General features: G+C 34.5%; 1 protein-coding gene across 9 annotated transcripts in view; it reads right to left on the bottom strand.

Annotated features, from left to right (window-relative positions):
• The window catches only part of LOC127838701 (anaphase-promoting complex subunit 5-like), a 93,520-nt gene that overhangs the window by 35,869 nt on the left and 41,214 nt on the right, over positions 1-16,437 (bottom strand). For 4 of the 9 annotated variants that reach the window (XM_052366604.1, XM_052366603.1, XM_052366606.1 and 1 more), the window contains one exon: positions 13,110-13,990. The exons of 4 other annotated variants lie outside the window; for them this stretch is intronic. In XM_052366604.1, coding sequence (XP_052222564.1) covers positions 13,779-13,990 — 212 coding nt within the window. In that variant the 3' untranslated portion in view covers positions 13,110-13,778. Of the gene's footprint in view, positions 1-13,109; positions 13,991-16,437 lie in introns of those variants that run through there. One more of the 9 variants, XR_008029913.1, reaches the window with a different exon arrangement.

Here is a 16,437-nt window from a genome sequence, read left to right on the forward strand (position 1 = left end):
AACTGTTTTACTTAGAAGTTGATAATTTTCCTTTTAATAGTATTAATTGTGATCAATAAAATTAGGTGTATAAAACGCAGCTTTTAGCGCAGGCTGCAAATTGCAGGCTGCGTTATCGGGGCATAAAACTATGGCGTACCATTTTATGGCGTACCATTTTGGTCGAAAGTCATCAAGACCTACTAGGTAAAAGATAAATGTACTTCGACGTACAATATGTACGTCGAAGTACAAAAATTGTACTTTGAAGTACATTCATGAAATACACTTCGAAGTATATATTTGTACGTCGAAGTAGACGTACATGTTTGTACTCGACGTACAAATTTTCTAAACAGCCAATCAAAACAATTGTCTCTTTAGCCGCTTTTTCTTCAGATTTATTCCTAATAAATGTTTAAAATCTCGTTTTTAATTGAGGACTGATGAATAAAAATATCAAAATTGAAAAACAAAACAAACAAAGATTTAAAAATAAGTATCTACTTGACGGTATTTAATCTAAAGTCGTTTTTCAGTAACAAATATTATTAACAAATTAAGCCCACATAATTCATGAAATGTTGCAAACCTTTTGATGTGTAAAGAAAAAATTGCACTTCACCAATGGAACTAAAATTGAAATATTATAACATATTACTATGTAAATAATAGCGAGTTTTAATCAAATATGTACATATTTCATCGGTGAATTGTAAGTTTTTTGCACAGATCGAAAAGTTGACATAAGTTAATCAGATATGTGGACTCATTTTTTGCAGTTTGTTGTGTTGCAATAAGGCCTACAATTTTGTACGTCGAAGTACAAAAAAATGTACTTCGACGTATATTTTGTGCGTCGAAGTACATTTCTCTTTTTACCTAGTAGGTTATTTAGGCAAGTGAAACGCCATACTTATCAACGCAATAGGGCGGCCACTAGCTAAGGTACTTCAATAATAGTGAATGAATTTTATATAAATTATTGGTTTATTTATTCGCATAATCAGCAATATATGCTTTTGGCAAAATAAATCATATTATAAATACATATATACAGTCAGATGAAGTTCGGCTATACAGAGAATTATTGTATGCAATATTGATTATTGTTATTCCACAAGTAAAGGAAAGTAAATTATAACATATCAATAATGTCGATAGATGACGTAATTAAAGCCAAAAAGGTTTAAGAAACTGTAAAATGTAGCAAAAAAAGAAACACAACAATCTGAAGGAATTTAAAACAACTAGGAAGCAACAGAAGAATCAATGGCATCTTTTCGTTTTACATTAAAATATAGATAAATTTCGATACTTTACGGATACGTTTACAGACTTTGTTGACATTTTTTTTTCAAAATACATGCAATTCAATTTGTTAAATGACATTGTTATATTGTAGTTTGACCTAAGATCTCTATAAATTGGACAAATACATAGAAAATGAAATTCACATTCAATCATTCCAGTAGTACACACTTCACACTCACGATCATTGACGTTCATAGAATTATATTTTCCTCTTCCTATTTCTAAGTGATGCGAGCGCAATCGGAATCTACTAAATTCAATTATATGTTTTTCATCATCTACACAATTCAAGTAGGTTTCAAAACAGTTTTTAATATGTTATAATAATTAAGCTTACTTTGAGACTCTATACATTCAAACCAGGTTTGAATGTTAACATCACGGACTCTTTGTTTAAGCATACAGATGTAATCGATTTTGTGATTCTGATGCAACCATAAATTACTGAAACCAAGTGAATCGATAATTGTTTAAACAGCATTTGGCCAACATAGTTTGCTATCAATATTCTTGCAAGCAACGTCAGAAGTTAATATATTAAATACTCTTTTTTACAAGGTATTCTGTGACCTCTTGATTGTACACCTATAGGTAAGGGCTCGTTCTTTACATGTGACTGATAATCGGAAGCGACCAAGTTATATTAAAAGTTATATAAAAGAAAAATATCGCCATAGAAAGAAAAGACCATAGAAAAACATAGAAAAAAAAACTGTTTGCCAAACGCACAACTTGTTGAAGAATTTCGTGTTGCAATGATGCGAGTCGAATCTTTCCCGTTGATCTGTTATAGAACCGACATGTCTGTTTTCTTATAACCAAGCATTATTTTTTATCGAAAGTGCTGTGGTTATAGTATTCATTTAGAATCTACAAGTAGACATACATGGTTGAATTGAGGAAGAAACGTACGTCTTAATGACATGCTAGAATGCCATATATTTCAGTTGTTACATAAAATACACAATTTGAGTAAATCAATAAATGTACATGTATTTGAAATCGTCAATTTGCGTTATGTTTTAATTTATAATAATTAAATTGTAACCAAGAAATTGTAAGAAAAATGAGCTTCAACATTTTTACCCCAGTAACAATTTATATGTGTATGTCATCAATACTAGTAATTGGGGCCTTCATCTTAATTAAGATCGAATTAATAGGATTTCATTACGTGAAACAATTGCCCTGCCACAGTGTTACAGAAGAGATGTCACAAGTACCCAAGCTACCTCTCCTGCAAATATGACGATAGCATGCAATGCAGCTATTAATTTTGCTTTAAGTTTCAATATTCATTAAATGCATCTTAAGATGCAAGTACGAAAAACTAAACAAGTTGTGCAACTTTAACGCACAATTCGGATTTCAAAAAGGGCGCTCGACTTCATTCGTTAGTAAGAACATTTTTTAAACGAGAATAAAAGAGTGTATATTATTTACGTGGACATGATGAAATCTTTTATTCCATAATTTGTAACGCACTTTGGTTAAAATTATATAACCAAGGTATAGACGGTAAAATACTCAGAATAATATATGGCATGTACGAAAAAGTAAAATCGTGTGTTAGATCGTGTTCTAACTGTTCAAACTATTTCAATTACGCTGTTGGTTTTCGTCAAGGGGAGGTGATGTCGCCTCTCCTATTTTCTCTTTTTGTTGAATACCTTGAATTATTTTTGAAAAGTGACATACAGTCTGGCTTACATATTGATGAGATTGTTTTTATTGTATTACTATTTGCAGGTGATATGGCTATTGTAGGTAAAACTCCGGAAGAAATACAAGCCCATCTAGATTGTGTGTACACATACTGTGATACATGGGGTCCACAAGTTAATACTTCTAAAACTAAGATTATGGTGTTTTGGAAACGTGGAGGACTGCTTCCTTCGGAAACTTGGACCTACAATAGCCAACCCATCGAGGTGGTCAATGATGTAACTATTTAGGATGTGTTTTTACTATACTGGAAATTTTGGTCTAAACATTGAACACCTCATTGGTAAATACTTAAAAACTTTAAAGCTGTTATTGCTTAAATGTCAACAGTTTGATTTTAAGCCTAAAACCCTATGTCAATTATTTGACGCATTTGTCTCCCCTATCACCAATAATTCTTCTGAAATTTGGGGCTGTACAAAGTCAAAAGAAATTGAGCGCATTCATCTTTAGTTTTGTAAACGGATATTGCAGGTTAGGAGTAAAACTTGTACAGCAGGTGTTTACGGTGAGCTTGGTAGATTTCCGCTGTATGTTCAAAGATATGTACAATTGTTGAAATATTGGTTAAAAGTGGTCAATAGTGACAACATTATTTTACGCACAGTGTATTATGATGCACTTAGAGATTATCAGAAAGGTTATAAAAACTGGGTAACAAATATAAAGAAACTGTTGAATGATTATGGTTTTACTTTTGTTTTCGAAAACTGCGCTTCTATCAATGAAAAAAACGTTTTTATGTGAATTCAAAAATAGAGTTATTGTTTTAAACAAGAGTGATTTAGGTCGCTACAAAGTCCAGTTTTGATGCTATATAAGGAATAAACTGGAATATAAACTAAATTTTGAATGCGAAACATATTTAGATATTATACCTAAATGCTTACGATTTTATTTTAGTCGACTCAGACTCTTGGTACATCCTTTAAGGATACAAACCGGGCGGTTCGATAGAAATCGAATTCAGGAGAAGAAATGTATTGCCTTTGCTGTAACACAAGGGACATTGAAGACGAATACCATTTTGTACTTGTTTGTTCAAGTTTCACAACAATAAATAACAAAAGGGCCATGATGGCCCTGAATCGCTCACCTGACTAACCAAATAAATCCCAACCCAGATTTCATCAAGATAAACATTGTGACCAAATTTCATAAAGATTAGATGAAAATTGTGACCTCTATTGTCTACACAAAGTTTTTCTATTATTTGACCTAGTGACCTAGTTTTTGACCCTAGGTGACCCAAATACAATCCCAACCCAGATTTCATCAAGATAAACATTCTGATAAAATTTTATAAAGATTGGACGAAAACTGTGACCTCTATTGTCTTCACAAGGTTTTTCTATTATTTGACCTAGTGACCTAGTTTTGACCCCAGATGACCCAAATACAATCCCAATCCAGATTTTATCAAGATGAACATTCTGACCAAATTTCATAAAGATTGGATGAAAACTGTGACCTCTATTGTCTTTACAAGGTTTTTCTATTATTTGACCTATTGACCTAGTGTTTAACGTAGTGACCTAGTTTTTGACCCCAGATGACCCAAATACAGATAAACATTCTGACCAAATTTCATAAAGATTGGATGAAAACTGTGACCTCTACAGTCTACACAAACAAATTGTTGACGGTTTTTCTATTATTTTACCTAGTGACCTAGTTTTTGACCTCAGATGACCTAAATACAATCCCAACCCAGATTTCATCAAGATAAACATTCTGACCAAATTTCATAAAGATTGGATGAAAATTGCGACCTCTACTGTCTAATGGGATTATTTACCCTCGGGACTTCGGTTAGAAACCATTGCCCGAGCACACTGCTTAACATAAAACTCTGCGTAAAAAAGACGAAAACGGCCATATTATGGTCAGCCCGATTTTACTGGGCTGTACCATTTATAATATAAAATACTTTGCAGTGTGGATGCGGTGCTTTGATAAAAATCTAGTAGTTAAAATATAGCTTTACTGATAATAAAATTAGATGCGATATAAACGCAATACTCAATATAAACTGCATATTGTCTGAGCCCAACGCTGTTAAAAAGCGGCGTTTCAATTGGTTGAAAGGCTTATATAACGATGGCGCTGATTGGCCGAAATTTCTTATTAAAAAATACAAGTAAGTCAATCCGTTTTAAAATAGAAAAATTTCCCCGCGGACGACCTTGACATTGAGTGCACTTTACAGATTGTAAACAATAAGAATTTCTGTGCAGAAAATATATGAGTTGAAAGAAAAAGGATAATTACATCTGCGACCTCTATTGTCTACATAAGGTTTTTCTATTATTTGACCTAGTTTTTGACCTAGTGACGTAGTTTTTGACCCCAGATGACCCAAATACAATCCCAATCCAGATTTTATCAAGATAAACATTCTGACCAAATTTCATAAAGATTGGATGAAAACTATGACCTCTACTGTCTACACAAAGTTTTTCTACTTTTTGACCTAGTGACCTAGTTTTTGACCCCAGATAACCCAAATACAATCCCAACCCAGATTTAATCAAGATAAACATTCTGACCAAATTTTATAAAGATTGGATAAAAACTGTGACCTCTACTGTCTACACAAGGTTTTTATATTATTTGACCTAGTTTTTGACCTTGTGACCTAGTTTTTAACCCCAGATGACCCAAATACAATCCCAATACAGATTTTATCAAGATAAACATTCTGACCAAATTTCATAAAGATTGGATGAAAACTGCGACCTCTATTGTCTACACAAGGTTTTTCGATTATTTGACCTATTATGTGACCTAGTTTTTGACCTAGTGACATAGTTTTTGACCTCAGATAACCCGAATACAATCCCAACCCAGATTTCATCAAGATAAACATTCTGACCAAATGTCATAAAGATTGGATGAGAACTGTGACCTCTACTGTATACACAAACAATTTGTTGACGGACACACGCACACACACACATACGGACGCCGGACATCAAACGGTCACATAAGCTCACCATGTCACTTCGTGACAGGTGAGCTAAAAAGTACATCAAAGCGAAATATCATAGAAATCCATCTGTATTTTTAATTTTTAGAACTTATGAAATCGTGTAAAAGAGATCTTATCAAACTTTCCCTATACATGAAAGAAGTTATGTTTCTCCGAAAAACTCTTTTTAATATTGTCGAATGATTACAATAGTCTTTTTGTTCATCCTCATTTGTTATTTCTTTATAAATGTATACTGTTATAGAACATTAAGTTATTGTAATATATTAGATTACATCCCATTTGCTTACTACTTTATAAATGTATATCTTTACTGAAATTTAGTTATTTGAATATACAAGATTAAACATGTTTTGCTAACATTGTCATTACCATGTTGACACAAGACCTTTTGTGTATTATGTACACATATTATGAAGACGATGTTCTGTACAAGTCTTAATAAATTATCGGTTCTTAAACAACAGTACATTCAGTGCTTTACAATGTCGACTTCGGAACGGAGTAATATTAATATACAGTGTGTTACATTTCTTTTTTCATATATATATGTATTAAAAAACACAAGAGGGCCAAGATGGCCCTAGTTCGCTCACCTGGGAGGAGTCGGTTCATTTAATCTTTACCAAACGTTAAACTTGACCTGGATATTGTCCAGACAAACATCCTGGTCAAGTTTCATCATTATTTAACCAAAACTCTGGCGTATGGAGTGTTTTTGTTTTTGTAAGATTTTACCTGGTGACCTATATTTTGAGTTGACCCCCCTTACCAAACATCAAACTTTGCTTACAAAAAAAATATTTTGACCAAGATTCATAAAATCTGAAACAAAATTTTGACCTCCAGAGTGTTTACAACGATGTTGTATAATATAATGAAAATTTGGACAATCTAAGGGCAATAATTATGGCATTAATTGTGTCATTATCAAACTTGACTAAGATCTTTCAGCAACTTTCATAAAGAATGCTTGAGAAGTGTGAATGCTAGAGTGTTTACAAACCAAATGTGGACGAACGGACGGCGGACAAAGACCAATTCTAAAACCTCACCTGAGCAATCAGGTGAGCTAAAAAATCTGTTTTACCGATCTGAGCCATTTTTCAACTTGTCCGAGAAATCAATAAAACCAATGTATTGACTAAGTTTCACGATGATTAGGCAAAAAATGAGACTTCTATAGTGTTCGATCACAAGGTTTCTCTCTAGTCACATAAGGAAAACTGCCCCCCCCCCCTGGCGGCCATGTTTTTTGACCGATCGGGACCATTTGCGAACTCATCTGAGATATATATAAAACCAATTATTTCACCAAGTTTCATGATGATTGGGCAAAAAATGAGACTTTTAGAGTGTTCACAAGCTTTTTTTACTATATAAATATAAGAAAACTGCCCCCCCGGCAGCCATGTTATTCAACTGACCAGAACCATTTTTTGAACGCCACTCTCGTATCAAGGAAACAAATGTTCTGACCAAATTTCATGAAAATTGGGCCAAAAATGTGACTTCTAGAGTGTTTACAGTTTTCACTATATACATATAGAGAAAAATGCCCCGCCCACTGGCGGCCATGTTTTTCACCGATCTGGAGCATTTTCGAACTCGTCCGAGATATCAATAAAACCAATGTTTTGTCCCACTTTCATGATGATTGGGCAAAAATTGTGACTCTTAGTGTGTTTACAAGGTATCTCTATAGCCAAATAAGGAAAACTGCACCGCCCACTGGCGGCCATATTTTTCAACGGAGCAGAACCACTTTTGAACTCAACCAACATATCATTAAGACAAACATTTAGACAAAGTTACATGAAGATTTGGGCATGAAATGTGACTTCTACAGTTTACAAGGATTTTCTTTTTTTACCTAGTGACCTTGTTTTTTACCCAGCATGACCCAGTTTCCAACTCCATCGAGATATCATTGGGACAAATCTTCTGACCAAGTTTCATGAAGATCGGACAACAAATGTGGCCCTTAGAGTGTTTACAAGGTATCTCTATAGCAAAATCAGGAAAAATGCCTCGCCCACTGGCGGCCATGTTTTTCAACAGACCAGAACCACTTTTGAACTAAACCAACATATCATTAAGACAAGCATTTTGACAAAGTTTCATGAAGATTTGGCATGAATTGTGACTTCACCAGTGTTAACAAGGTTTTTCTTTTTTTGACCTAGTGACCAAGTTTTTGACCCGGCATGACCCAGTTTCGAACTCGACCGAGATATCATTGGGACAAAGCTTCTAATTAAGTTTCATGAAGATCGGAAAAGAAATGTGCCCTCTAGAAAATACACTGTGTTATTATGAAAATATTAATAGTCAAAGGGGAGTAACTACTGTAAACTTAAATGCAATATTTAGAAGAGTTGTCTCGCTTGTTGCATGACCTTAATACATGATTGTTTACAAGCCTTTTTACGGCCACCCCCTTTTTACTATATAAATATAAGGAAAACTGCCCGTCCAACTGGCAACCATGTTTTTCAACGGACCGGAAACATTTTCGAACTCAACTCTCATATCAAGGAAACAAATGTTCTGACCAAATTTCATGAAAATTGGGCCAAAAATGTGACTTCTATAGCGTTCATATGTTTTTACTATATACAGAAAGAGAAAAATTCCCCGCCCACTGGCGGCCATGTTTTTTCACCGATCTGGACCATTTTCGAAAACGTCCGAGAAATCAAATCAATGTTTTGACCAACTTTCATGATGATTGAGCAAAAATGGTGACTTCTAGAGTGTGTACAAGGTTTCTCTATAGCCAAATAAGGAAAACTGCCCCGCCCACTGGCGGCCATGTTTTTCAACGGACCGGAACCACTTTTGAACTCAACCAACATATCATTAATACAAACATCTTGACAAAGTTACATGAAGATTGGGCATGAAATGTGACTTCTACAGTGTTTACAAGTTTGTTTCCTTTTTTTGACCTAGTGACTTAGTTTTTGACCCGGAACGACCCAGTTTCGAACTCGAACGCGATTCCATTGGGACGAAGCTTCTGACCAAGTTTTATGAAGATCGGAGAATAAGTGTGGCTTCTAGAGTGAGCTAAAAATTAAAAAGGGAGATAATTCAAAAACTACGACCAAAAGAGTTTTGGTTCTCAGTCACTGCACTTATCCTACTTCCCATCTGTTTATATTTAAAGTTTCTAGTAAATCCCTTCAGTAGATTTAGAGTTATGCTCCGGACAAAAATTTACTTTGAAATTATATAAAAGGGGAGATAATAAAACAAGTAACCGTCGGAGACAGGTGATGCTCCCCAAAGTTTTTTTTGTCACAATATTGCACTATATATTCAGATAAAAGGAACCGTTTTGAGGGGCATAACTTTGGACAAAATAATACGATGGATGGTTTAGCAACTTAAAAATTTCAAAGGGTCATAACTCTCTAAATAAATCATCTAACCAGAACCCACCAATAACATGCGCATCTCCTCAAGGTAGTTAAGCTTCCCATAAAGCTTCATTGAATTCCAGTCAGTAGTTGGGGAGAGATAGCCCAGACAAGAATTGCACAATATGTAGTTTATAGAAAATTTCAAAGGGCCATTACTCTGTGAAAAATCATCAGACCAGAACCGGCTGATAATATGCACATCTCCTCTTGGTAGTGAAGCTTCCCACAAAGTTTAATTGAATTCCGGTCATTAATTGCTGAGAAATAGACCCGACAAAAATTGTGCACGGACAGACGGACATGCACGGACAGACGAAGCGGCGACTATATGCTCCCCCCAATTTTTTGGGGGAGCATAAAAAATAAGTTAGATAGAGTTATGGTTCTTAGTCACTGCACTTCTCCTATTTGCCATCTGTTTATATTTTAAGTTTTAAGTAAATCCCTTCAGTAGATTTGGAGTTATACTCCGGACAAAAATTAACTTTGAAATTATATAAAAGGGGATATAATTAAATCAAAGCGCTGACGGCACTGAAGATTTTCGCTATTGCATAATTTAACACGCAATTCATTTTTCAAAATCAATCGCAAGTTTGAAATGAACACACGCCATTCAACTTTATAAAGTGTGTGTCATAGCACACGGGTCGAGTTTTGTGTGCACTTTTTATCATCCTTATTATTTCATAGAAATTACTAAGACAAAATAAAAACAACATGCTTTTTGGACGTTCTGAAAGCAAAGAAAGTATGATGAAAATGGTAATGAGAACTTAAGATAAAGAAAATTTGCAATCATCATCATATTAAAGGAATATTTTTTCTAATATCAAATAACTATCTCACCAAGAATATAAATTCATAATGAAAGTTCCGTGTACAAAACTTTTAATTTTTGACACCATATACAAATTCAAAATATACAATAATCTTCGTATCTTGTATATGGAGTAATAAAAGTTTATAAACATTGCTGTTTATACTTTACTTGTTACCCGAGCAGTTCACATGGTGTCAACAACGCTGACATAAACATAGGTATAGAGCACTAATGCGCTTTTAGGCGTAGCTGTTTTACTCAGTTTTCATCTTAGTGACTTTTACATAACGCCAACAGACACGCATGAACATTTTCGAATATTTAATTAGCTGATTCGAGATACAACCTCTGAATTTTTGCTACATCACTGCGTATGTGCTCAATTCAAAGGATGTAGCACTGTTTAGTGTAAAGAATTCCGGACTACTCTCTGTATGCTCAAACGACACAAATTGTGGCCCTGTTACAATTACGCGTTACAATCCATCTCGCAGAATTTCACTTTCGCCTCCAAGATGAGAAAACAATCGTTAGCGAAATAATATAGTGTCACGATAAGAGAAAATCGTTTAATTATCATACCACAATGTTTGCCGTACTTGGTCAGCACGTCAAGAAATCATTCCTTAATGTGTGGATAGGCTGCCATTATAATCAAGTTTGCTATTTTGAATTCAATTTTGTATCAAAACGCATTGTTATTAAAATTGGCATTTTCAATTCGCAATGAGATTTGTAATGACCCTCGTCATGCGAAAATGGGTCTTATTCCATATGCGCCCATCATATAAATAGCCCACTCAGCTATCTCTCCTTCTGGTAAGATGAATCATAATATATTGAGTGAGTTTATAGCGAACACAATCGCCTATGGCCTGACTGCGCAAAAGCACATGTTGGGTTTAACGAACGCTTGCCGAAACGCATAAAACCCATTTTCCCATGACGGCGCTATTGACGTGTGATTTAAATGTGTCGAAAGAAAACTGCGTTTAAATCAAATATCAACATACGATATATTTCGATAGTGAAGAAAGATACTCATAACAAGGCATATGAGGACACATATGAAGTGCTCTCCCGTAGTATATTTTTTATCTACTCACACTGTGTGGTTTGACAATGCTAACACACATTTTATGCGGTGAATATGCAACTTAACAGTGAAAAACACAACACAATAGTTTAACTTTTGTTTAATTGTATTTATTTATTTAGAAAAGTAAATTGCAAACTTTATTTCAAAGTCAGCGTATACGCCGACTACATTTTTAAAAGATATTTATTGTTATAAATATATTTAATATAAAATATTTAGTTGTTTTCGGTTTTAGCGATTATAAAGCATTTTCGAGGTTGCCTATAGTATGCCTGTAGTAATTGATGAACTCATATCCAACTGTCTATGTATTGAGAACTGTGAATATAAACAAGCTAAACCTTCTACTAACCTTTTACTATTGCGTTGCTAGCACCCGTAAATACAAAAGATCGCCGCTATCTGTTGAGAACCACAGAACGTTTTCCAGAAATACCCGCTGTAGTAGCATGAACGAGGTTACGAAACAGGTCATTCGTATTATTATTATAAATTGTTTGTTATATTTGGGTTTAGCGATTATGAAACATTTTTTGTTTTTGTCTATCGTATCGCTGAAGTTATTGTTGAACTTATGTTCAACGCTTTATAAATTGAGAATATAAATAAGCGTTAACTTTTTCCAGAATCTATTAATAGCCTCAATTTACGACCTGTACTACGTCATTGAGGTGTATGTGAGAGCGTAACCTATTGCGTTGTTATCGCCCGTGGACTTTCCTTTGCTTATCGACAGGCGCTTCTATCAATAGCCTCATATTATGAATGGACTGAGCATAAATACTACGTCATGAAGACGCTGCAGAAAGTGGACTATTTTATTCATTCATAAACAATCTCCTCCGCGACACGTACAATACGATCATTGTTTATTGATTCTTTTCTATAAAAGCACCGTTTGAAACTATTGCATTTAACGCGATATTAATATCATGTTTCCATCTGTGAATGAATATAATTGGAGAACTCAAACCTCTTGCATAAATTATACAACTCTTTCTCGCGCGGATATGCATAGTAAGCGGATATTGGGCTCCTAGTAGCTAAGCCGTATCGACCTGAATTTTTTACTAACCACCTTAGACGGTCGCTAAGCGACCATCTAAAAACTAAGGTAGATAGATTTATGGTTATTGGTCACTGAACTTCTTCTAGTTGCCATCAGTTTATATTTTAAGTTTCAAGTAAATCCCTTCAGTAGATTTAGAGTGATGCTCCTGACAAAAATTTACTATGAAATTATATGAAAGGGGAGATTTTTCAAATATTAAGGTAGATAAGAGTTATGGTTCTTGGTCACTGCACTTCTTCTAGTTGCCATGTTTATATTTTAAGTTTAAAGTAAATCCATTGAATAGATTTGGAATTATGCTCCGGACAAAAATTTACTATGAAATTATATAAAAGGGGAGATAATTCAAAAACTAAGGTAGATAGAGTTATGGTTCTTGGTCACTGCACTTCTCCTAGTTGCCATATGTTTATATTCTAAGTTTAAAAGTAAATCCATTGAATAGATTTGGAGTTATGCTCTGGACAAAGTTTCGGACGGAAGGAAGGACGGACAGACGGACGCACAGACGAACGAAGACTATTTCTATATACCCTTCAAATTTTTTTTCGGCAGGGATAAAAAAGGCCACAAGATCATGAAGACTAATATTAATGGTTTTACAGTATATTTTTCGAATTTTATACATATTTACGGTATACTTGGCTACTTGTTTACAGTCAGAACAAACACCTGTATTTGAATAACCTGTTTATTTAAGCAACAAATTGTATTATCACATAACTAAAAATATTAAGTCGTTTTATTTATGTCCTTCATTGGTTTTACAACCGCTTATTATAGTGTTAAATGCTTATGTGTGTTTACTTTTAAACCCCTATTTAAGAAAATTGGCTTTAAAAAGTTGTTCACATGCTTTTGTAAGCTATTTATGAAATGTTCACATGACATGAATAGTTATGTAAATTTTTAAAATGTCATCAACAATTATCTGTGAAAATATTGAATAAGCATTGTCAGTAGCAGGTGAAATATTTCAGGGGCATTTAGGTAATCTGTGAAATTTTCACATGGTACTTACTCACAATAACATTTGAAATATTTCAATGGCAGCAACAATACTGTCTGAAATAATCAAATTGCATTTAATCATTTAAGGTGGTATCTTACACAAGGAAAACATACAGTCAGGGTGAAATTTTCACATGTTACTTACTCACAATAACATGTGAAATATTTCAATGGCAGCATCAATACTGTCTGAAATAATCAAATTGCATTTACCGGTAATTATTTAAGGTGGGTTCTTACACAAGGAAAGCATACGGTCTCGGAGAAATTTTCACACGGTACTTACAATAACATCTGAAATGTGTCAATGGCAGCAACAATAATGGCTGAAATATTCAAATTACATTGACAGAAATGTGTGAAAGTGTCGGGTACTGCTGGTCGATCTGTCTGTACTGGTGTGAACATCTATTTCTCTCGGTTGTGAATCCCAGTTCATGGTACAGTCGTGCCTGTAGATACACTGGGTTCTTGACATGAAGGAATGCCTCACAGTTCTGATACAACTCCGTCACACGGTTAAGACTGTTCACGCAGGATAGCAAGCCTAAAATATGGGAAATCAGTTATATAGATGTAAGAATGGTCACGCAGTAAAGAGTGTTCCACGGGAAAGCTAACCTCTAATTTGTGACAAAAATTGTATGTACATTTGTACAGTGTCCGACAAATCCATTGCCCGGAGCCCGGGGGCTACCAAAATTTTTCATCGGGCTACTGAAATTTTCCAGCTGACGCCCGCCGGGCTACTATAAATCTATAAGAGCGGTAGCCCGGTTTATTGACAGACATACATAGAATAAACACGCTGACCATGTGTTTTTGCACTGTGTATTGCGTATAATCCGATAACAAAGTGCAATCAATTATCTAATCAGTCACCGATCACTTGCGGTAATGTCTTAAACAGTAACAGTGTATTTTAATCATCCAATCAGAATCAACATTTGTCGTCTGCTAATAATATAATGAGAGCCGGTTGGATAATTGGCGCACATGATGCAACATCATTTCGCAGTTTGGAATTCTTTGTTAACCGCAACAATGAGTAATAGCGACAACGTTTTTGATGTCGTTAAATATACAAGGACGCCAAACATTAAATAAATCAAAACAATAGCGGATTCTTCAAAACGGTAACGAAACCGAAAACGAATATAAATGACAACTTTGTAAACGCGGTTAACACCTGCTAATTAGTTTGCATTGTCAATTAATAATTGGATTAATATACTGTTAATCAATAATCCCATATATGCCCGATTTATATTTTTAAAACCAAATTATGGGTGGGTAATATAGACGATAAGAGTCATAAACACAAACGTTTGAAATTTTCTAAAGTGTCAAATGAATTTCGGCATATGGTTCTATTTAAAGATATGATGAAATAAGCTCCCAATCAGGACCGTCGTATTGCAACATGCGTAAATAACCTGCCACGGTTTGCACGCGTTGTGTACAGCTATTTTAGGTTACAAAATTCTACATTTAAGAAATGAATTTCTTTGTCCTGATAAAAAGCGCGCGAAAATATGCGTGGGTGTATTTATTTGTAAATAAAATTTTGTAGCGGGTACAACATTGAGATCATTTAATTTCCATTAAAAGTTTCGTTGTGAATTTCAACTAAAGTACCGGGGTATCTCGCGAATTATTTGGCATTGACATTTTCTCTTAATAAAATATCATGTAAACACGCTGTATCGATACCGTTACGCTGTATCAGTTCCTTCATTATTGAAACAATTATTGTATTGTATGTAAGAATTTATGATGAAAATGTTTATGTGACCTACTGATATTTCAACAAGAGGGCCAAGATGGCCCTAGTTCGCTCACCTGAGAGGAGTCGGTTCATTCAATCTTTACCTAATGTCAAACATGACCTAGATATGGACCAGACAAACATCCTGGTCAAGTTTCATCATTATTGAACCAAAGCTCTGGCGTAGGGAGTGTTTTTGTTTTTGTAAGATTTGAAATGGTGACCTATATTTTGAGTTGACCCCCCCAAACATCAAACATCAAACTTTGCTTACAAGGATTTTGTATAATATAATGAAAATTTGGACAATCTAAGGGCAATCATTATGGCATTAATTATGTGATTTTGCTCATCATCAAACTTGACTGAGATCTTTCAGCAACTTTGATAAAGAATGCTTGAGAAATGTGAATGCTAGAGTGTTTACAAACCAAATGTGGACGGACGGACAGCGCAGGTCACAGGGGTAAACAAATTTGTGCGTATGGAAAGGCCTTGTTCATAAACACATGCATACCAAATATGAAGGTTATATCTCTAGGGACATAGAAGTTATGAGCATTTTTCGAAAACCTTAGTCCATATTTAGATGGAAAGGCCTTGTCCATATACACATGCATACCCAGGGATCATCCTAGCCCAAAATTTTAGGGAGAAGTGACTTCTCCTTCCAATGGTATTGGGGAGAAGTGAGCGGACCTTTGATCACACGCGTAAAGGTACTTTAATAGTAATGGTTCACAATTAATAACCATACATATATCTGGAATAAAATATGCTGAAACATTAACTAAAACTAAACATTTTATTTTAAACTGCCATGATGTTAAAGAGATATTGCTCTCTTAAAAACTGTAAAACGTGTCTTTAATTTGGCCAAAATACACATTTCATTCATATGTAATTACTACTTAAGCCAAGAGCCTGAGGATGTAGGATAAAGGGAATATAGGGCAGAACCCTAGCATATTGTTCTTTTTTTAGTCTTTCTAGGTGCAATTTCTGGTTAGTACATTGCGAAATATTGTCAACCAGACCATCTGTAACATTGCATGTTTATTCGTCATTCTATAAAAAATTGTTATAAAGGACGTAAAAAAATAATTACAATCGACAAACCATTCGGATCAAAAACGACTGTCCAAAAACATGTCGATATACGTCTTCTGCATATCGTTTGACGGCAGAAAATTAAAACCAGTAACCTGTTACCTAGCAAATACGCA

The sequence above is a fragment of the Dreissena polymorpha genome, chromosome 7, assembly GCF_020536995.1.
Source record: "Dreissena polymorpha isolate Duluth1 chromosome 7, UMN_Dpol_1.0, whole genome shotgun sequence".
Classification (NCBI taxonomy): Eukaryota; Metazoa; Mollusca; class Bivalvia; order Myida; family Dreissenidae; genus Dreissena; species Dreissena polymorpha.